This window comes from Thamnophis sirtalis, unplaced genomic scaffold (assembly GCF_051295495.1).
Source record: "Thamnophis sirtalis isolate CommonGarterSnake01/CBP01778 unplaced genomic scaffold, rThaSir2_p1.2 scaffold_2, whole genome shotgun sequence".
Lineage (NCBI taxonomy): Eukaryota > Metazoa > Chordata > Lepidosauria > Squamata > Natricidae > Thamnophis > Thamnophis sirtalis.
In genome coordinates this window covers 4468042-4488044 of record NW_028261382.1, presented here as the reverse complement: position 1 = coordinate 4488044, position 20003 = coordinate 4468042, and the positions used below count along the sequence as shown (strand labels likewise).

The following is a 20003-nucleotide window of genomic DNA, read 5'->3' as shown; positions in this document are numbered from 1 at the left end:
CCAAGACAGGGCTCTCGTTATATGTTTTCCTGCTGCATAGTACAATAGATAGATAGATAGATAGATGACAGACAGACAGACAGACAGACAGACAGACAGATAGACAGACGATAAGTAGATAGGTATATAGATAGATGATTGATAGATAGATAGATGATAGGTAGGTAGGTAGGTAGGTAGGTAGGTAGGTAGGTAGGTAGGTAGGTAGGTAGGTAGGTAGGTAGATAGATGATAGATAGATAGATAGATAGACGATACCGATAGATGATTGAGTGATAGATGATAGATAGATGATAGATAGACAGACGATAGGTAGATAGGTATATAGATAGATGATTGGTTGATAGATAGATGATAGGTAGGTAGGTAGATAGATAGATGCTAGATAGATAGATAGATAGATAGATAGATAGATAGATAGATAGATAGATAGATAGATAGATAGATAGATAGATAGATTTGGATGGATGGATAGATAGATATAATAGGTAGATGGATGGATGGATGAGTATATAGATAGATTTGGAATGGATGGATGGATGGATGGGTAGATAGGTAGATGGATGAATGGATGGATAGCTAGACAGAGATAATAGGTAGATGGATAGATGAATGGATGGATAGATAGATAATAGGTAGATGGATAGATGAATGGATGGATAGATAGAGATAGATAGACAGAGATATTTATCAGCACAAATATAACAAACATAGATAGATAGATAGATAGATAGATAGATAGATAGATAGATAGATAGATAGATACGATAGATACGATAGATAGGTAGGTAGGTAGATAGATAGATTTGGATGGATGGATAGATAGACAGATAATAGGTAGATGGATAGATGAATGGATGGATAGATAGATAGACAGATAATAGGTAGATGGATAGATGAATGGATGAATGGATGGATAGACAGATAATAGGTGGATGGATAGATGGATGGATGAATAACATGATAGATCACAGAGAGAGAGAGAGAGTAAACAGACAGACAGATAGATAGATACATAGACAGACAACTGATGATAGATTACAGACTATTACTATTATTCTTCTCTTCCTTCCTAGTACCGGTCTCGTCCCACTTATGACTATAACCTTGTTGCATGTATCTTTACAATTTAGTTTTGTTTCCTAGTATGATTTGATTGCTAATTAGTAACCTTGACTATCACTAAGTGTTGTATCTTTTTATTCTTGATAAATGTATTTTTATTCTCCTTATGTACCCTGAGAGCATCTGCACCAAAGACAAATTCCTTCTGTGTCCAATCACGCTTGGCCAATAAAGAATTCTATTCTATCGGGCTATTTTATTTTTTTACATCTTGAAAGTTCGGTAAGCCACTTTTAAACACTTTATTAAGAAAAAAGGAAGACGATTCTTTCCTGTCCTCCAAAACCTTTGGAGTGGAAGCATATGTGCTTTAAATAAATAAAACAATGGCAGAAAGGAGGTTGAGATTAAAATGCATTCTTATTGAAAATAATAATGGCCATATGGCTGTTATAAACCATTTGAAATTGGAAATCTCTTGCGGTACAAGCCTAATTTATCTTATTTCTATTTCATTAATTTATTTTTCTTATAAGACAGAATTGTTTTTCAAGTAATTTGAACAATACGATTAGGCACTAGAATTCAATCGGCGCTCCTCATCGAAACAAAAAATAAACACCCGCGCTATTACACCATACAACACGGTACCGAACTAGACCTTTCTGCCGTGCGCATGCTCACAAAGTCTGCGCATGCTCACATTGTCTCTTCCCGCTTCAGCAACTCCATTTTCCTGATGTAAACGACACCCGCTCGCCCCCCCCAATCCGGAAGGCAAGCGGAGACCAAAACACACATTTCACGCATGCGTACCCTTCTCCCCTCGCTCCTCCGGCCGATGAGATCACAAGGTGAGAGGGGGCGGAGCTTACCCTTGTCACGTGCCAAAAGAACGGCTCCTCGCCCTCCGGGTGGTCACTGCGCAGGCGCAGGCCGGAGCCCGAAGAGGAAGGAGGGAGGAAGGGAGGAGGGGTGGGCGGAAACCAGCCTTCTCCCGGAAGTGTGTGGTTTCTAGGGGGGGCAGGAGCGGACCCGGGTGAGAACAGGTGCGGCGCGGGTTCTTCGTCCCGGTCGGCGGGCGAGGAAAAAAAAAAAAAAGCGGCCATGTCGGCCTCCGACCCGAACCCCTTCGCGGATCCCGTGGAGGTCAATCCCTTCCAGGTAAGCCGGGTCTCCACCCGCCCACCACCCCCCACTTTGGGGGCGAGTGGGGAGTGGGGTAGGCCTCACTTTAATTGTGGGCGGGGAAGGGGGAAGGCAAATATACTTCATGGGAGGGGGCAACGACTCCCCCACAATGGGGCTTAGTAAGGCAAACCCCCCTCCCATGCCCCACCTGGTACTTCCCCGCCCCTTTATATAGGTTAGGACTACAACTCCCATCGTTTCCAACCGCCCCTGGGCTGGGAATTCTGGGTGGGAGGCAGAGTGGGGGTGGGTGGGTTCCAGCGGGATTCGTGGGTCTTGGTCGGAATGGGGAGGGGTTGTTTTGGGCCAGCTGGCATCCCCACCCAATTTTGTGGCTCCTTTTTTCAGCTTCTTTCCTTCGCTTTTGGATTTCCCTTCCTTAAAAGGTGGGAGAAGTCATGGTAGGAGAGTAGCGGCTGAGCAAAGGTCAGCTGGGTTTCAGGCTGGAGTTTTTGAGCCTTGGCTTCCCCGTTTCTGCTCAGGAAATCGCTGCTCTCCCAAGCTGCCCATCCACCCACCCACAGGGGCCAAAGTAGAGGTGAAACATGATTTATGGTGTTGTAAAGCCACTCAGAGGGTGGCTTAGTGGCTAAGATGCTGAGCTTGTCGATCAGAAAGGTCGGCAGTTTGGAGGTTCGAATCCCTAGTGCCATGTAACGGAGTGAGCTCCCATTCCACATTGCCACGCCCAGTTCACCAAAGCAAAACTTAAAAGAGTCCAGCTGCCAACACCTTTGGCAAACAAGGATACAAGATGTTTCATCTTGGAAAGATATACAGGGACGCGGTGGCAGTTCGAATCCCTAGCACTGCCTAACAGTGCGAGCTCCCATGACTTGTCCCAGCTTCTGCCAACCTATCAGTTCAAAAGCACGTAAAAATGCAAGTAGAAAAATAGGAACCACCTTTGGTGGGAAGGTAATAACCTTCCATGCGCCTTCGGTGTTGAGTCATGCCGGCCACATGACCACAGAGACATCTTCGGACAGCGCTGGCTCTTCGGCTTTGAAACGGACATGAGCACCGCCCCCTAGAGTCGGGAATGACTAGCACATATGTGCAAGGGGAACCTTTATCTTTACTTTATCTAAAGCCACTCAGGGTTGCTCAACAGTCAGATGGGCGGCTTCTGCATTTCATAAATAAATACAAGGAAATAAATAACTTTTCCCCTCCCCCTTTCAAAAAAAAAAGATAAAATATGCTGATTTTTAGTGAATCTGATTTCTAGGGAAAGTGTGAAAGTCTGTTTCATTAACCCAGGGAGGGGACTGCTGAATTGGCCACTTTTAAGACTTGTGGAACTTCGATTCCCAGAATTCCTCAGCCAACATAACTGGTTAAAGAATTCTGGAAATTATTGAAGTCTAGGTTGCCAAGTTTGGCAAGATTTCTCCAAAGAAGTAGCCATGTCTGTCTCATACAACCAAAACAGCATTTATGGGTATTGTGGTATTTAAGAGCCAGGAGGAAAGCTTTTTCTTCTGTAGTCCCCACCCTGTGAAACATTTTCCCCCAAGGTGAGGCTGGTCCCAACCCCGTTAACTTTCCAGAATGTCCTGAAACATTTGTCAACAGATTTGGGAATCCCGTGATAGTGAGGAGCCAGTTAGACAATTGTGTGTGTTGATTCTCCAAACACTGTTTGCTATCTGTCCTTTTTTTCTCTTTAAAGTGTGGTTTAAATGTTTTTTACATATGTGCTTTTGTGTATTTTATTATGTATGCTGCCCAGACTCTCTATATGAAATACAAATGTAACATATAAATAAATTTGCAGGAAACTCAATTTACGTAAGAAATGTGTTGGTCCCCAACATTTGTTGCGGTTTCAGCTAATGTAGACAGTTCCCTGCTATCTAGCTCTGATTCCTATCTCTTAGCTGGGTGAATGCTTAACACTGGCCCTAAGAATAAAAATATAATTGCTTCTGTTCACATTAATATGCTGGAGCAAATAAGCCATTTTGTGCTTTAACGTGATAGCTTGTTTCCTGCATTACTGAAAGCCACAAGGGTTAAAACCAATGGGGGCGTTGAAGTGGAAGCCTTAAGGGGGCTTAGTTTGCATTGCCTGTCTTGAATTTCTTGACAAACGACAAAGAGGAGGGAAAAAAAGATAAAATGTAAACACGATTGCGCTAGGTAGGTTAGTCAGATTTGTTTCAAGTTGCTCAATTTTTCAGCATTGAAATGCTGTTTCCTCTTATATAGATAATATGACAACACAAAAATGATACTTGTTTTTTGGGGAGATGGATGCTAAACATGGATTGCAGAGGAAGCCTCTGATCTGCAGTTTGAGGTTCCCCGATTGGAGTAAATAACTGGCAAGCTACGTATGGATAGAGCCACCGTTATGTGATTTCTCACGATCTTTCTTGAAATATCAGCTGTGTTTTGGGATTGTGCGGCTGAACCTCAGCAAGCTTTTGCTGCTGTTTGTTCCACTTTGCGAAGATGTTTCCTGCCCTATTTTTCAAAGTGTTTCCTTTGCCTTTTTTAAGGCCCTGCTTGTGACCTTTTAAATGCAAGGAATATACAGGGTTTGCTAAATATGACTAGTCGCTGAAACTCGGCTGCATAAGGAGTGTTATTGTTCATCATCTGGCACAGATTTCATCTCTTTTATTTGATTTTTACAGCTTTTCAGAACACATTTCCTGTCGCTTTCCTCCTAATTCTGCTGAAAAGCAGGGACTCGGCTTAAAAGTCTTTGAAGTTTGTTGTTCCAAGTCCCTAATGTTGGAAGAGAACCTATGCCAGATACTGTTTTCTAAAAGTTTTTAATCCTTCGTTGTAAATTTATTTAGACCTAAGAGGAATAGGAATTTCCCGTTCAAGACCAGTTTCTCAGACTTTCTCCCCCCACCCCAGGTTAGCTTAATTTATAGATTTGGGATCAGGGTAAAAATAAAATTGCTCCCATTTTGGAACCGTGAAGAAAGCGGGACGCGAACGTCAGGTTTATGATGATCTGGGTGCGGTAGTGTGATTGTCTCTGGGCATCTGGGCAGCTGTTTGAAGTAGGCCAGCTCAAGAAAGGACACAGTGGCAATGCCAGGAATGCTAATTTATTGTTGTAGGATCCTATAGACCAGTGTTTTTCAACCTTTTTTGTGCAAAGGCACACTTTTTTCATGAAAAAAATCACGAGGCACACCACCATTAGAAAATGTTAAAAATTTTTAACTCTGTGCCTATATTGACTATATATAAAGTAATTTTCCCACGGCACACCTTACACTATCTCACGGCACACTAGTGCGCCACGGCACAGTGGTTGAAAAACACTGCTATAGACGGATAGATTTTCCCCCCTCACCAGAGGGAGCCCCCTCGTGGAGTATGGTGAGGCTGTTGCCATGGCAACTCCATTGCGCTGTACAGTAGAAACCATTTTACGGCAGTACAGTAGAAGCCATTTTACGGCGGTACGGTAGAAGCCATTTTAAGGCACAACAGGCTGTATCTTAACAGAACACACCCTGAAGGGTGTTTGGAGTGTCTTACCCCCAGAGTGTTTCTTTCCAGGGAGTAAGTCATCTGTGTACCAAGTTTGGTTGAAATTGCTCAAGGCGTTCCAGAGTTATGCTGGGACACACACACAAACACACACACACACAGCCATTTATATATATATAGATAGATAGAATAGATAGATAGATTAGATAGCATAGGGTGGTTCCTACTTCCACTTAATGCTGTCTTGGAAAGTTATTCCAACCTTGGAAGAAAGAACTTTAGTTTTATTTTTTTAGGAGGGGAAAAAGATTCTTTTCTTCGAACGTCACTTTCAAAGAGTCGTTTTTTATCCTGTGGAATTTCTTTGTAACACTTTCCTTAGTCCATTAACTTCTCTTCCTTGTGACAAGACGCGACGATTGTTAACTGAGGCACTCAAGCCGACATGTCCTTTCTTTACCAAGGGCCCTGACAATAATTTTTTTACGAATATAACTAATGTTATCTCCGCAGATATATTTTTTTCCACGTTTGCCTCATGTAGCATTTGGAAAACACTGAACCTTTTCTTCCACATTACAGGCGGAGAGGAAGATAAACTTTTGTAACTTTCAATGCTCAGGATCTTTTGGTTATGGGTTTTTGTTTTAAAAAATAATAATCATGAATTTAAGACATTGGGAAACCTTGTATCGAATGAGATGGACTTTGGCGCTGAATTTTAGCATTGGAAACTTTAGTGATTCTTTGAGAAACACGGATCTGCTTGAATTCCTTATGATAGATTAATCTTTTCATGTTGTTTTGTTTCTGAGATTAGCCTGTAGGGTTTTAGCTATGGCTTAGTCCAGTTGTTGTTTCTAGTTGCGAAGTTGTGTCCAACACGTCGCGACCCCATGGACAACCTTCTTCCAGGCCTTCCTGTCCTCTTCTATCCACCAGAGTCCATTTGAGCTCACGCCGACTGCTTCGGTGACTCCATCCAGCCACCTCCTTCTCTGTCATCCCTTTCTTCTTTTGCCCTCCATCTTTCCCTGCATGAGACTCTTCTCCAGGGAGTCCTTCCTTCTCATCAGGTGGCCAAAGTCTTTGAGTTTCCTCTTCAGGATCTGGCCTTCTAAAGAGCAATCAGGGTTGATCTCCTCTAGGACTGACCGGTTGGATGGCCTTGCAGTCCAAGGGGCTCGCAGGAGTCTTCTCCAGCACCAGAGTCCAAAGGCCTCCATTCTTTGGTGCTCAGCCTTCCTTATGGTCCAACTTTCACAGCCGTCCATTGCAACTGGAAAAACTGTAGCCTTGATCCAGTTACTCCTGCATAATTCATAACTCATGGCACCTGTTTTTACAAAAAAAATAACAGAATAGTCTCTTCTTAAAACCCTTTAGTGATGGAGCGCCTAAAACTTCTGGAGGCAATCTGTTCCGCTAGTTAATTGTTCTCGCTGTCAGGAAATTTCTCCATAGTTCTACGTTGGTGTTCTCCTTACTTAATTTTTCCATCCGTTGCGTCTTGTCCTGCCCTCAGATGTTTTGGATGGGCAGAAAGGAAAGCAATATTTAATATGCCCTTATAATGAGCTTTCCTAATATGACATGAGCATAATTCTTAAGTGTACAAGGAAGTGAAGTCCTAAGAAATACAACGCAGCACTGCCTTCGTAATAACCCTAGGTAAGATTGTGCCAATCCAATTTTCACATGCAATGAATGGCTAAAGGAAGTGGGTTTGCTTAGCCCGAGAAAGAGAAGGCTTAGATGGGACCTCCAATACTTGAAGGACTGTGTGGCAGGGAACAGAATTTGATTAATTCTCTGTAGGGCCTGAGGGCAAGGCAAGAAGCAAGGGCAGGAAGCTGGTCAGAGGGAGATCAGAAATGTGACCTTTCCTGACAGAGCAATAAATCAGTGGAATAGCTTGACTCCTAGGGTTAAGGGTGTGCCGTCGCTGAAGGCCTGCAAGAAAAAATTGGACGCTCATTTGTCCTGGATGGTATAAGGAATCTTCCCTTGGGCAAGGGGTTGGACTAGAAGACCGCTGAGGTCCCTTCCAAATCTGTTATTCTACTCTGCTCTACTCTACTGTATTCCTTATTCTGTTCCTTATTCTGTTTATTCTACTCTACTCTATTTTACTCTACTCTGTTTCCTATTCTATTCAATCCAATCTATTCTATTCTAATGTATCCCCTATTCAATCCAATCTATTCTATTCTACTCTATTTCCTATTCTATTCTATTCAATCTATTCTACTCTACTCTAGTGCCTATTCTATTCAATCCATTCTATTCTATTCCCTATTCTATTCAATCCAATCTATTCTATTCTATTCCCTATTCTATTCAAGCCAATCTATTCTACTCTACTCTATTCCCTATTCTATTCTATTCAATCCAATCTATTCTATTCTACTCTAGTGCCTATTCTATTCAATCCAATCTATTCTACTCTATATTCCCTATTCTATTCCTTATTCTATTTATTCTACTCTACTCTCTATTCTACTCTACCCTATTCTATTCTATTCAATCCACTCTATTCTACACTACTCTACTCTACTCCCTATTCTATTCTATTCTACCATACCAAGAAAATCAGCAATTAGCTACCCATCTGGAAAGGCCCTTTGCGTGTCGCTGTTGGACTAGAAGACCTCCCAGTTCCCTTCCAGCCTTCGAAAGCTGCTGCTTAACCCAACACCCAGCCTCCATGTGATTATAGCCAACTCATTTCTGTGCTCCCAAAGGCCTCTTGTCCCTGGGCCAAAGAGATGCCTTCCATTGGCACACTCCCCAGTGACTGATGCAGCCTTTTCTCCGAATGGTTCCTCTTTGTTTTTCTTTTCTTTTGGCAACGCCAATCTGCTGATTGGCAGAAGATATCCCTATCCTCAGGAAGCGAGGCCATTTGGGCTGACCCAGCTATGGCAGCCGTGTCTGGCAGAGCCCATCTAGTCTCAAAACAAATTGTCTCGAATTAACTGGCTTCACATGACGGCATGTTGATGGAGGTGTTGCCACCACCTTGTATCATCCCGTGTGCTTTTTCCCCCTAACTTTTGAAATTCTGAAGTTGTTAAGTCCTCAAGAGCTGCTTGGGGAGAGTTTCTCCCATTTTTAGAAGGCAACTTGATATATATCCCTCGCACATCTGTGCTAGCCGTTCCCAGCTCTAGGGGGCAGTGCTCATCTCTGTTTCAAAGCCGAAGAGCCAAGCGCTGTCCGAAGACATTCTCCGTGGTCATGTGGCCGGCATGACTCAACGCCGAATGCGCACAGAACACTGTTATCTTCCCACCAAAGGTGGTTCCTATTTTTCTACTTGCATTTTTTACGTGCTTCCGAACTGCTAGGTTGGCAGAAGCTGGGACAAGTCACAGGAGCTCGCCCCATTAGGCAGTGCTAGGGATTCGAACTGCCACCTGTATATCTTTCCAAGATGAAACATCTTGTATCCTTGTTTGCCAAAGGTGTTGGCAGCTGGACTCCTTTAAGTTTTGCTTTGGTGAACTGGGTGTGGCAATGTGGAACAGAGGCTCATTTACTCTGCCACTGTGCATAGGTTTTGTAATACATAACGGAACAATTCCCAAGCCTTGTAGGGAAAGTGTCTATGGCAGACAATGCGGCTAGATAACTGTCTAAATCGGGAGTGTCCAACTTTGGCAACTTTCAGATTTGTGGACTTCAACTCCCAGAATTCCCCAGCCAACATGGAATTCTGGGAGTTGAAGTGCACAAGACTTAAAAATTGCCAAGGTTGTATACCTGTGATCTTCTAGAGTTTAGGGAGGGTGACGCAGAGACCTTTACAACATGGTTGTGGAAGTCTCCCTCCCTCTCTTTCTCTCCCTCTCTCTGTCTTTCTCTCTTTTAATCTTTCTCTCCATCCCCCCTCTCTCAATCGCCGTCTCTCTGTGTCTTTCAATATTTCTCCCTCCCTCTCTCTCTCTCTCTCTCTCTCACCCTCACTCTGTCTTTCTCTCTTTCAATCTTTCCATCCCCCTCTCTCAATCTCCATCTGTGTCTTTCAATATTTCTCTCTCTCTTCTCTCTCTCTCCCTCCCTCCCTCTCTGTTCCTTTTCCGCTCTCTCTCTTCCTCTCTCTCCCCCTCTCTCTTTCTCTCCCTCTCTCTGTCTTTCTCTCTTTTAATCTTTCTCTCCATCCCCCCTCTCTCAATCGCCATCTCTCTGTGTCTTTCAATATTTCTCTCTTCTCTCTCTCTCTCCCCCTCCCTCCCTCTCTCTTCATTTTCCTCTCTCTCTCTCTCTGTCTTTCAATCTTTCTCTCCATCCCCCCTCTCTCAATCTCTGTCTGTGTCTTTCAATATTTCTCTCTTTTCTCTCTCTCTTCCTCTCTCTCTCTCTTCCTCTCCCCTCTCTCTTTCTCTCCCTCTCTCTGTCTTTCTCTCTTTCAATCTTTCTCTCCATCCCCCTCTCTCAATCTCCGTCTCTCTGTGTCTTTCAATATTTCTCTCTCTCTCTCTCACTCTCACTCTCACACTCTGTCTTTCTCTCTTTTAATCTTTCTCCATCCCCCCTCTCTCAATCTCCGTCTTTCTGTGTCTTTCAATATTTCTCTCTCTCTCTCTTTCTCTCCCTCTCTCTGTCTTTCTCTCTTTCAATCTTTCCACCACCCTCTCTCAATCTCCGTCTGTGACTTTCAATATTTCTCTCCTCTCTTTCTCTCCTTCTCTCTGTCTTTCTCTCCATCTCCCTCTCTCAATCTCCATCTCTCTGTCTTTCAACCTCTCTCTCTCCCTCCCTCTCTCTCTCCCTCCCTCTCTCTTCCTCTCTGTCTTTCTCTCCCTCTCTGTCTTTCTCTCTTTCAATCTTTCTCTCCATCCACCCTCTCTCAATCTCCGTCTCTCTGTCTTTCAATCTCTCTCCCCACTCTCTCTCCCTCCCTCTCTCTTCCTCTCTCTGTCTTTCTCTCCCTCTCTCTTTCTCTCCCTCTCTGTCTTTCTCTCTTTCAATCTTTCTCTCCATCCCCCTCTCTCAATCTCCGTCTCTCTGTGTCTTTCAATATTTCCCTCACTCTCACACAGACAGACAGACAGACAGACAGAGAGACAAAAAGATACCAGGAGGTGACGAAACCTCCATTAACCAGAATGTGAGCTGGGCCTTCATAATTTCTCTTAAGAGGCCTTTGTGAAGCCTTGAGGGGACATTTATAAATTAAAGCAACGCCGGGACATCTCGCTTTGATTTGTGGCCTAGCTTCAAGAAAATTGGAGCATTTTGGTGTCCAGGCACTAGGCTGCTGCTTCCCCTATTCCACCCTGCTCAGGAAGTCCAACGTTCACACTTAGGCAAGCTCGGTGTGACAAAGCAAGTCGTGCAATTTGCAAGCTGCCTCTCTTCCTTTTTCTATAAAGCCGAGATCCCGTAATATCGGGAAAGCTGCTGCCAATCACTCAGCAGACTTTCAGGTTTGTACACCTCCTTCCGCGATGTCTTTTTTTTTCCAGGACGCTTGCTTCACCTGGGATATTAAATTTTGTGTGTACTTAAAGCAGAGTCCAAGTGTCTTATTTTGTGTTTTGTTTTAAATTCCATTAGGTAGGTTCAAGTCGTGAAATCCATCTTTCACTATTGGGTTCTTTCCCTTTTTATTTTTTTTTTGTTCCAAGTCCGAAACAAACTTTTATTTAACTTTCTCAAAAAGGAAACGGTTATCTTCTTAGTCCAGGAAATCAAATGCCGTCAAATAAAAATACAGTGGAAGCTCTGGTCACAACCGTAATCCATTCCAGGACTTTGGTCGCAACCCTGACCGGAAGCAAGAGTGATGGCGCAGCAGGGGAAATTGCTGTGGCTGTGTTTGATCGCCACCCGAGGATGTTTTCATGACCAGAGTGAAACGCCACACTGTAAAAAAGATGTGGAGAAAGAGTGCAGAGAAGAGCAACCAGGATGATTAGGGGACTGGAGGCTAAAACATATGAAGAACGGTTGCAGGAACTGGGGATGTCTAGTTTGATGAAAAGAAGGACCAGGGGAGACATGATAGCAGTCTTCCAATCTCTCAGGGGCTGCCACAAAGAAGAGGGAGTCAAACTATTCTCCAAAGCACCTGAGGGTAGAACAAGAAGCAATGGGTGGAAACTAATCAAGGAGAGAAGCAACTTAGAACTAAGGAGAAATTTCCTGACAGAATAATTAATCAGTGGAACAACTTGCCTCCAGAAATTGTAAATGCTCCAACACTGGAAGTTTTTAAGAAGAGATTGGATAAGCATTTGTCTGAATTGATGTAGGGTTTCCTGTCTAGGCAGGGGGTTGGACTGGAAGACCTCCAAGGTCCCTTCCAACTCTATTATTCTATTCTATTCTATTTAGTGGATTTTTTGGTCGGCACCCAATACGGTCGTGGTCAGAAGTGTTTGTGACCTGAGGCTCTGCTGTATAATCCTTTAAGACGGACTTTTTTGGAATACAGAGCATCCTCGATTTACAACCACACATTTCTGTTGGACTTAACTCACTAACTGTTGGACTAACGTTTGTTAAGTGAGAGGTTTGCCTCCTTTTGCGACCTTTTCTTGCCACCCTTGTTAAGTGAATCCCTGCAGTTGATAAGTTGGTCACGCGGCCGTTAAGCGAATCGGGCTTCCCCGCTGACCTTGCGGACACCAGAGTCACTTAACCGACTTACTCATTTAACAACGGCAGGGATTCCCTTAAAAACTGTGGCAAGAAAGGTCTTAAACCGTAGCAAAATTCACTTAGCAACCTAAATTCCGGGCCCGATTGTGGTGGTAAGTTGAGGACTCCCCGGACTGGTTTTCGAGCCTCTTTACCTGCAGTGCGTACCTGTTTCCCCTCCCTGGAGTGATTCACAAAGTTGTATAACAACATTGTTTAGGGTGGGAGTGTCAGCACTTCAGCTCTTTGCCCAAAGTTATTCATTAAATGCAGTTTGCAAAGTTCACCTCTCCAGCTGAGTTGCAATGAAAGTTGTTTTGTTGCGGCTTTGCACAGGGAGATGCAACATTTTTTATTTTTTTAAAAAAAAGTATTTATTGAACTTTCCAACATTTAAAAGACAGGACCCAAAACACAAATTTACACTTATAAGAGCTTTTCCGTATCGGTATCAATACCTTTCGTAACAATTCTCTTTACCAAGGTTCCACCACAAAATCGCGGTCGACGAAAGCGCGTATGTGACGTCATCACAGCGCGACGAAAAAGATCGAAAAATGTAAAAATAAAGCGAAAACCTTACTCTAACCCCCCCAAACCTAACCCTAAACCTAACCCTTAACCTAACGCTAAACGTAACGCTAACGCTCTAAACCTAACCCTAACCCTTAACCTAACCCTTACCTTTATGTGAATCGGCTTGCTGTAATTTAATTTTTATTTCAATTTTTTGATCTTTTTTGTCGCGTTGTGATGACGTCACATACGCGATTTCGTCGACCGCGCTTTTGTGGAACGCGGTTTTGACGGGTCACGCTTTACCAAAAGCCTACCTCAATTTCAATATCCTAAGTTATGTCCTTATTGAAGTTATGATAACATCAAATCAATATCAATATTTTTCTTATACCTTTTACATTCTATACATTATACTTTAACCTTTTATACCCCAAGTTTTACGTTTACTCCCAAGCCAGGAATACCATCTATTTCAAAATGGATAGCACGCGGTTTCTTCCCCCCCCACCTTCATTTCCATAGACAGCCAATCCATTTCTGGGCATTCATAAATTTTCCCTCTTATAGTTGGGTCTGGGGGGGGGGGGGAGTGTCTGTTGGTTTCCAGTTCTGTGCTAAAATGATTCTACTTGCAGTTAGAATATGGAATGTTATGTATTGTAATTTTTTCCCCATTTTTCCATCAGAAATACCCAGGGGAAACATTCCCAGCTTCAACTCTGTCCTCTGCTCACCCATCTCTTCCAGCCACTTTCTTATCTTACGCCAATATTTTATGATTTTAGGGCAAGGGAGATGCAACATTTTGGTGGCCGAGGGCCCCCTTTACACTGGGAGGTTTGGGGGCCACAAAGTAGGCGGGGCTAATTTTTTTGGGAATTGGAAATTAAGAATTTACTTCATTTGGGGGCTAACCTGACTGTTTTAGGTTTATAGTTACCCGCTTGGGAGCACAAGTGCTCAGTGGCTATGTGGACGCAGTGGCTAAGACGCTGAGCTTGTCGATCAGAAAGGTCAGCAGTTCAAATCCCTAGCGCCGCGTAACGGAGTGAGCCCCCGTGACTTGTCCCAGCTTCTGCCAACCTAGCAGTTTGAAAGCACGTAAAAAATGCAAGTAGAAAAATAGGGACCACCTTTGGTGGGAAGGGAACAGTGTTCCATGCGCCTTCGGCGTTGAGTCATGCCGGCCACATGACCACGGAGACGTCTTCGGACAGTGCTGGCTCTTCGGCTTTGAAACGGAGATGAGCACCGCCCCCTAGAGTCGGGAACGACTAGCACATATGTGCGAGGGGAACGTTTACCTTTACTTGGGAGCACAGGAAATTACCATTGGTTCTTAGCCATTATGGTTATGGGGGGGAGCGGTTCTTAACAATTTAAACATTAAAAACCTGGCCTAGGGGAAAAATGCTGGGTCTGCAGAATGGCTGAATGCTTTCAAGGAAATGTTTTCCCAACTTGGCAACTTTCAGAATATGTGGACTTCCACTCCCAGAATTCCCTGCCACCTTGAAATTCACACGGTTGAGAAACACCACTCTAGACTGTAAACAGAAGGGTGTCCAAGAACCTCATCTAAAATTAAACATACAATTTCCTGACATGTTCCAGGAAACCTATTAATATTCTTCCTCCTCCTTCTCCTCTCTTCTTCTCAACCAGGATCCTTCAGTCACTCAGCTGGCCAATGCGAACCAGGGTACCCTGGATGAATTCAATCCCTTCTCGGAGACTTCTCGGCAAGTAAGTTCAGGGGTATAGTCAACTGTTATATGTCGCTTTCAGTGGTTTTTACATGGGCTTTTCAACGTTTGATGGGGAGCTGGTCAAAGTTGGTTGAAATAGCAACTGCACTTAGACTTGTATGCCACTTCATAGTGCTTTACATACATCTTTAAGCACTTTGCAGAGTCAGCCCCTTGCCCCAACAATCTGGGTCCTCCTTTGACCAACCTCGGAAGGATGGAAGGCTGAGTCAACCTTGAGACAGTCAAGATGGAATTCAAGGCTGGGGTAGCGTTTCCCTGCAATGCTGCATTAAGGAAGGGAAGGGAAGGAAGGAAGGAAGGAAGGAAGGAAGGAGGGAGGGAGGGAAGGAAGGAAGGAAGGAAGGAAGGAAGGAAGGAAGGAACACTCAGACATATATCACTTCAGAGTGCATTACAATCCTCCGTAAGCAATTTACAAAGTCAGCCTCTTGCCCCCAACAATCTGGGTTATCCTTTTTGACCGACCTCGGAAGGATGGAAGACTGAGTCAACCTTGAGACAGTCAAGATCGAACTGCAGGCTGGGGGCAGCGTTTCCCTTCAATGCTGCATTCAGGAAGGAAGGAGGAAAGGAAGGAAGGAAGGAAGGAAGGAAGGGCACTCAGACTTATATATCACTTCAGAGTGCATTACAGTCCTCTCTAAGCGGTTTAGAGAGTCAGCCTCTTGCCCCCAACAATCTGGGTCCTCCTTTGACCAACCTCGGGAGGATGGAAGGCTGAGTCAACCTTGAGCCAGTCAAGATCGAGCTCCAGGCAGGGGGTAGCATTTCCCTGCAATGCTGCATTAAGGAAGGAAGGAAGGAAGGAAGGAAGGAAGGAAGGAAGGAAGGAAGGAAGGAAGGAAGGACACTCAGACTTATATACCACTTCAGAGTGCTTTACAGTCCTCCCTAAGTGGTTTGCAGAGTCAGCCTCTTGCCCCCAACAATCTGCGTCCTCCTTTGACAGACCCCAGAAGGCTGGAAGGCTGAGTCAACCTTGAGCCTGTGAGGATCGAACTGATGGCAGTGGGCAGAGTGAGCCTGCAATACTGCATTCTAACCATTGGGAAGGAAGGAAGGAAAATAGCAATAGCACTTAGATTTATATACCACTTCACAGTGCTATACAGCCCTGTCTAAGCGGTTTACCGAGGCAGCCTGTTGCCCCCAACAATCTGGGTCCCAGGTAGCTAGATAAAGGGTTTTTAAAAAAATAAATAATTAGGAGCTGGATGTTTTATCTCTTATCTCCCGCTTTCTGATATCTGCTCCCCTTCCTCCCCATCTTTTAGGTTTTAAGTTATAACCTGTATTTTTATTGCAATTTTACACACACACGGTTTTATTTTGAAGTTGTAAACCACCTAAAGAGGTGCCTTGCGAGATGACGGACAAATTTGATGAATAATAATATTTTCCTCTCCTCCTCTAGACGAATGCCGCTCAGACCATCCCAGCCACCCGTACTGCTGGCGCCTCTCAGCCTGCCGTGTTGCAGACTTCTGTGGAGCCCACCCCACAGGTGTGCCCCCTCCCCCCCCCAATTTACTCCTTGCATTATAGAGTCTCTATAGGACGTCATCCCATATCCTAGACCAGTGGTTCCCAAACTTGGCAACTTTAAGACTTGTGGACTTCAACTCCCAGAATTCTCCAGCCAGCAGAGCTGGCTGGAGAATTCTACAAGTTGAAGTCCACAAGTCTTAAAGTTGCCAAGTTTGGGAACCACTGTCCTAGGCTAACCCATAATAGACAGGCCCATGAAATGCCGATCAGGGTGGTAATCCTCTGGAAAAGGTATCTTAATATCTTTTTCTTTGCATTTGGGGGTGGGGGTGGGGTGGAGTTTCTGCCTCTGTTCATAAGGAAGAGGAAGCAAGCTTTTGTTCTGGATAGTTTAATCCGGAACACTTCTTGCCACTCTCCTCGTCCAGATTAACAGAGTTGGAAGGGAGTCCAACCCCTCACTCAAGCAGGAGACCCTACACCACTTCTGAGAGATGGCAGTCCAGTCTCTTCTTGAAAGCCTCCAGTGATGAAGCTCCCCAACTTCTGAAGGCAACTTTTGTTCCGTGGGTTGATTGTTCTCCCTGTTAGAAATTTCCCCTTATTTCTAGATTGAATCTCTCCTTGGTCAGTTTCCATCCATTCTTCCTTGTCTGGCATTTTGCTTCTGGGGTCCTTGGTGCTCTCTGAGCTTGGTAGTTTCGTTCCCAAACTGGATAACGTCGTCCTTCTAACCCCGCTCCCTTTAAGCACTGATGATGTTACCTAGTTGGGTCATGAAACGTCTACTAGAAAACCACCAAGCTCAGAAACCACCAGGGACCCCACAGTCCAATCCTGAGCTACAAATATATTCTCTCTTTTCTCTCTCTCTCTCTCTCTCTCTCTCTCTCTCTCTCTCTCTCTCTCTTTCTTTCTTTCTTTCTTTCTTTCTTTTTTGGCCTGTTTTACAGTATCTCCTCCTCCTACTAATGATCTAAAAACGCACACCTCCCTAAGACCAATAAGATCGCACAGGATGGGCCTTCTCCAGGTACCGTCAGCTGGACAATGCCGGCTGGCAACGCCTCGGAGCAGGGCCTTCTCTGTTGCCACTCCGGCCCTATGGAACGAGCTGCCCCCAGAGATCCGGACCCTACCCACTCTCATGGCCTTCCAAAAAGCTATTAAGACCTGGCTATTCCGGCAGGCCTGGGGCTGTTGACCTCTGGATTGGGGTCCAGCCCCGCTTAGATTGGGTGCATGCTGTGTCTTTTTAAATTTGTCGTGTTTTATCTGTTTTTTAATTTCTGTTTCTGTAAGCCGCCCAGAGTCCTCCGGGATTGGGCGGCCTATAAATTTAATAAACAGTTAAACAGTTAAAAACAAAAACATTCGGGAACCATCGCAAGAATCAATATCTATGGAGGTTCTCAATCACCCAGGTCCAAGAGGCAACTGGAATATAAATCATTCGATCCCATGCGTTCAGAGCTTGCAGATTTATATTCTGCACCAAATATCAATCCTTCCATTCTCCACCCCTACCACCCCACCACCCCAGTCAGAGCTTAAGAAGCTTCTTGGATGAGAAGCAAAACCTCTTCAAAGAAAAACCAGAAAATCCAGTTGCCTCTTAAAGGGGGAGAGGGAGGGGAAGCACCCTTGGGAATCACAAGAATCCATTTGTCCATGGGTGACTTTGCTTAAATCCCTCCCTCCAAAGAGCGGGAAATCCCAGAGAATATTTTAATTTCCTGCCTTTGGATGAGGAGAGAGAGAGAGAGAAGCATTAAGTCTACTCCTGGTGGCGTGCTTTCCCGCGTGCGGTTTTTCTCCTCCTGTCCTTACCTTGCTTGTCTAACCTGTTTTCGAGGGCCGGTGACTCCGTTGCAGGAGCCAGCAGATCAGGCCCATCCCGTAAGCTTAGCACAAGCCTAGTTGTGTGTTGCAGCTGCTGCTTAGACAGGCGAGCAAGTACCTGACTCCTAAATTCATCTCGGCAAGCCCGGAAGGTTCAGAGAGGCAGAGGTTGCTAGAGGACAGCAGCGGTCAGAGTCTCCAGCAGGTAAAAAAGGGAAGGGTAGCAAATGCCACCGAGAGAGAATCTTGCGGCCCTCCTCCCTCTTAGGACAGGGGTTCTCCAACCTTGGCAACTTTTAAGCCTGGCGGACTTCAACTCCCAGAATTCCTCAGCCAGCAAAGCAAAGCTGGCTGAGGAATTCTGGGAGCTGAAGTCCGCCAGGCTTAAAAGTTGCCAAGGTTGGAGACCCCTGCTCCAGGAAGTTACAGGCCTCCTCGACTTAACAACCTCAATTGAGCTTGAAAATTTTCTCTTGTTCAGTGAGACATTTATTAAGTGAGTTTTTGCCCCGTTGCCACGTGAATCCCTGCAGTTGTTGGGTTGTTCACGCGGCCATTAAGCAGCCTGAATAGATGGTTGTAACTCCAGGACTTCCTGTAATCACTTCTCCCCTCCAGACACACACACACACACAAGGGATCCTGCTTTATGTTTTTATTCCTCCTGATCATAATGTTGTGGCCCACCAGCAACCAGCGGAGCTGGCAGCAGATTCGGACAGTGAGGAGGTTGAGGAGGAACCTGGGCCAGTCCTGGAGTCTGGGGAAGGCTCGGACGAGGGCTCTGTGTTGGAGGCAGAGAGGGAGCCAGGGCCATATGCCAGTTATCAGCTGCCTTCAGAGTCAGACATGAGTGAGGCAGATGAACAACTGGAGCCTGTTCCCAGTGTGCGCATGTGCAGAGTTGCCAGACAAAGGGAGCAGCTAAGGAACAAGGGTCGACTTGGGAGTAAGGCCACAGGTGGACGATGAATGGCCCCTCCCAGAGGAAATAAAAGGGGAGCGAAAGGGGAGTGGAGTTTGCAGGAGACAATTAATTCACTTAATTGGTTCCTGACTCTCCGAGACTCCTTGCCAAGTTTTGCAGAGATCGGCCTGGCAGCTCTCCAAGCCAGAGAAGGTTTGTGACTGAAAATCCTCCCTTGAAAGACTTTGCTGGATGTGAATGAGCAGAATTCACGTCAATTAATAAAAGGGGGTTTTGCCAGGAGAAAGAATCTGTTTCATGCTCTTGGGAAACCTCGGTCAGAACACATAAAACCCACTTCTCTTCTGAGATACTAGTCCTTTCCTGGTGCTGTTTGGAATTATGTTTGGAACAAGGACCTCAGAAAGCAGAAAGAGAGAAATGGCAATATTTGCCTCTCAAGGGAGAAATTCGAATAAGTTCTTCTATCTGCATGTCTGAAATTTTTTTTATTTCACGTGCACAATTTCCTAGAAAATCAAGAAAGCTGATCAAAAAACACTAGATGGCAATAGGTTTTAAGAGCCTATAGGGACGCGGTAACTCAGTGGCTAAGATGCTGAGTTTGCCAATCAGAAAGCTTGGCGGTTCGAATCCCTAGCACCATTGTAACGGAGTGAGCTCCCGTTCCTTGTCCCAGCTTCTGCCAACCTAGCAGTTCGAAAGCACGTAAGAAATGCAAGTAGAAAAATAGGAACCACCTTTGGTGGGAAGGGAACAGCGTTCCGTGCGCCTTCAGCGTTGAGTCATGCCGGCCACATGACCACAGAGACGTCTTCGGACAGCGCTGGCTCTTCGGCTTTGAAACGGAGATGAGCAGCACCCCCTAGAATCGGAAACGACTAGCACATATGTGCAAGGGGAACCTTTAGGGCTTTTTTAAAACAAACATGGGCTTCCTCTGATTCCTTGGAGAAACCTAGAGACAGATAACCAAATTCTTCCAAAATCTAGTATTTAATGGTGCCACTATTTATTACTTGATCAATTCATGTATCCAATGTAGATGCCATCCATCTCAGTTAACTCCCAGCGGAAAAACATAA

General features: G+C 44.8%; 1 protein-coding gene across 1 annotated transcript in view; it reads left to right on the top strand.

Annotated features, from left to right (window-relative positions):
* Positions 1-2088: 2088 nt before the first annotated feature.
* Positions 2089-20003, top strand: part of SCAMP2 (secretory carrier membrane protein 2) — a 30646-nt gene continuing 12731 nt past the window's right edge. The window contains exons 1-3 of the mRNA XM_087704056.1: positions 2089-2229; positions 14554-14634; positions 16075-16164. Of these exons, the coding sequence (XP_087560182.1) occupies positions 2173-2229; positions 14554-14634; positions 16075-16164 (228 nt within the window). The 5' untranslated portion in view covers positions 2089-2172. The remainder of the gene's footprint in view (positions 2230-14553; positions 14635-16074; positions 16165-20003) is intronic.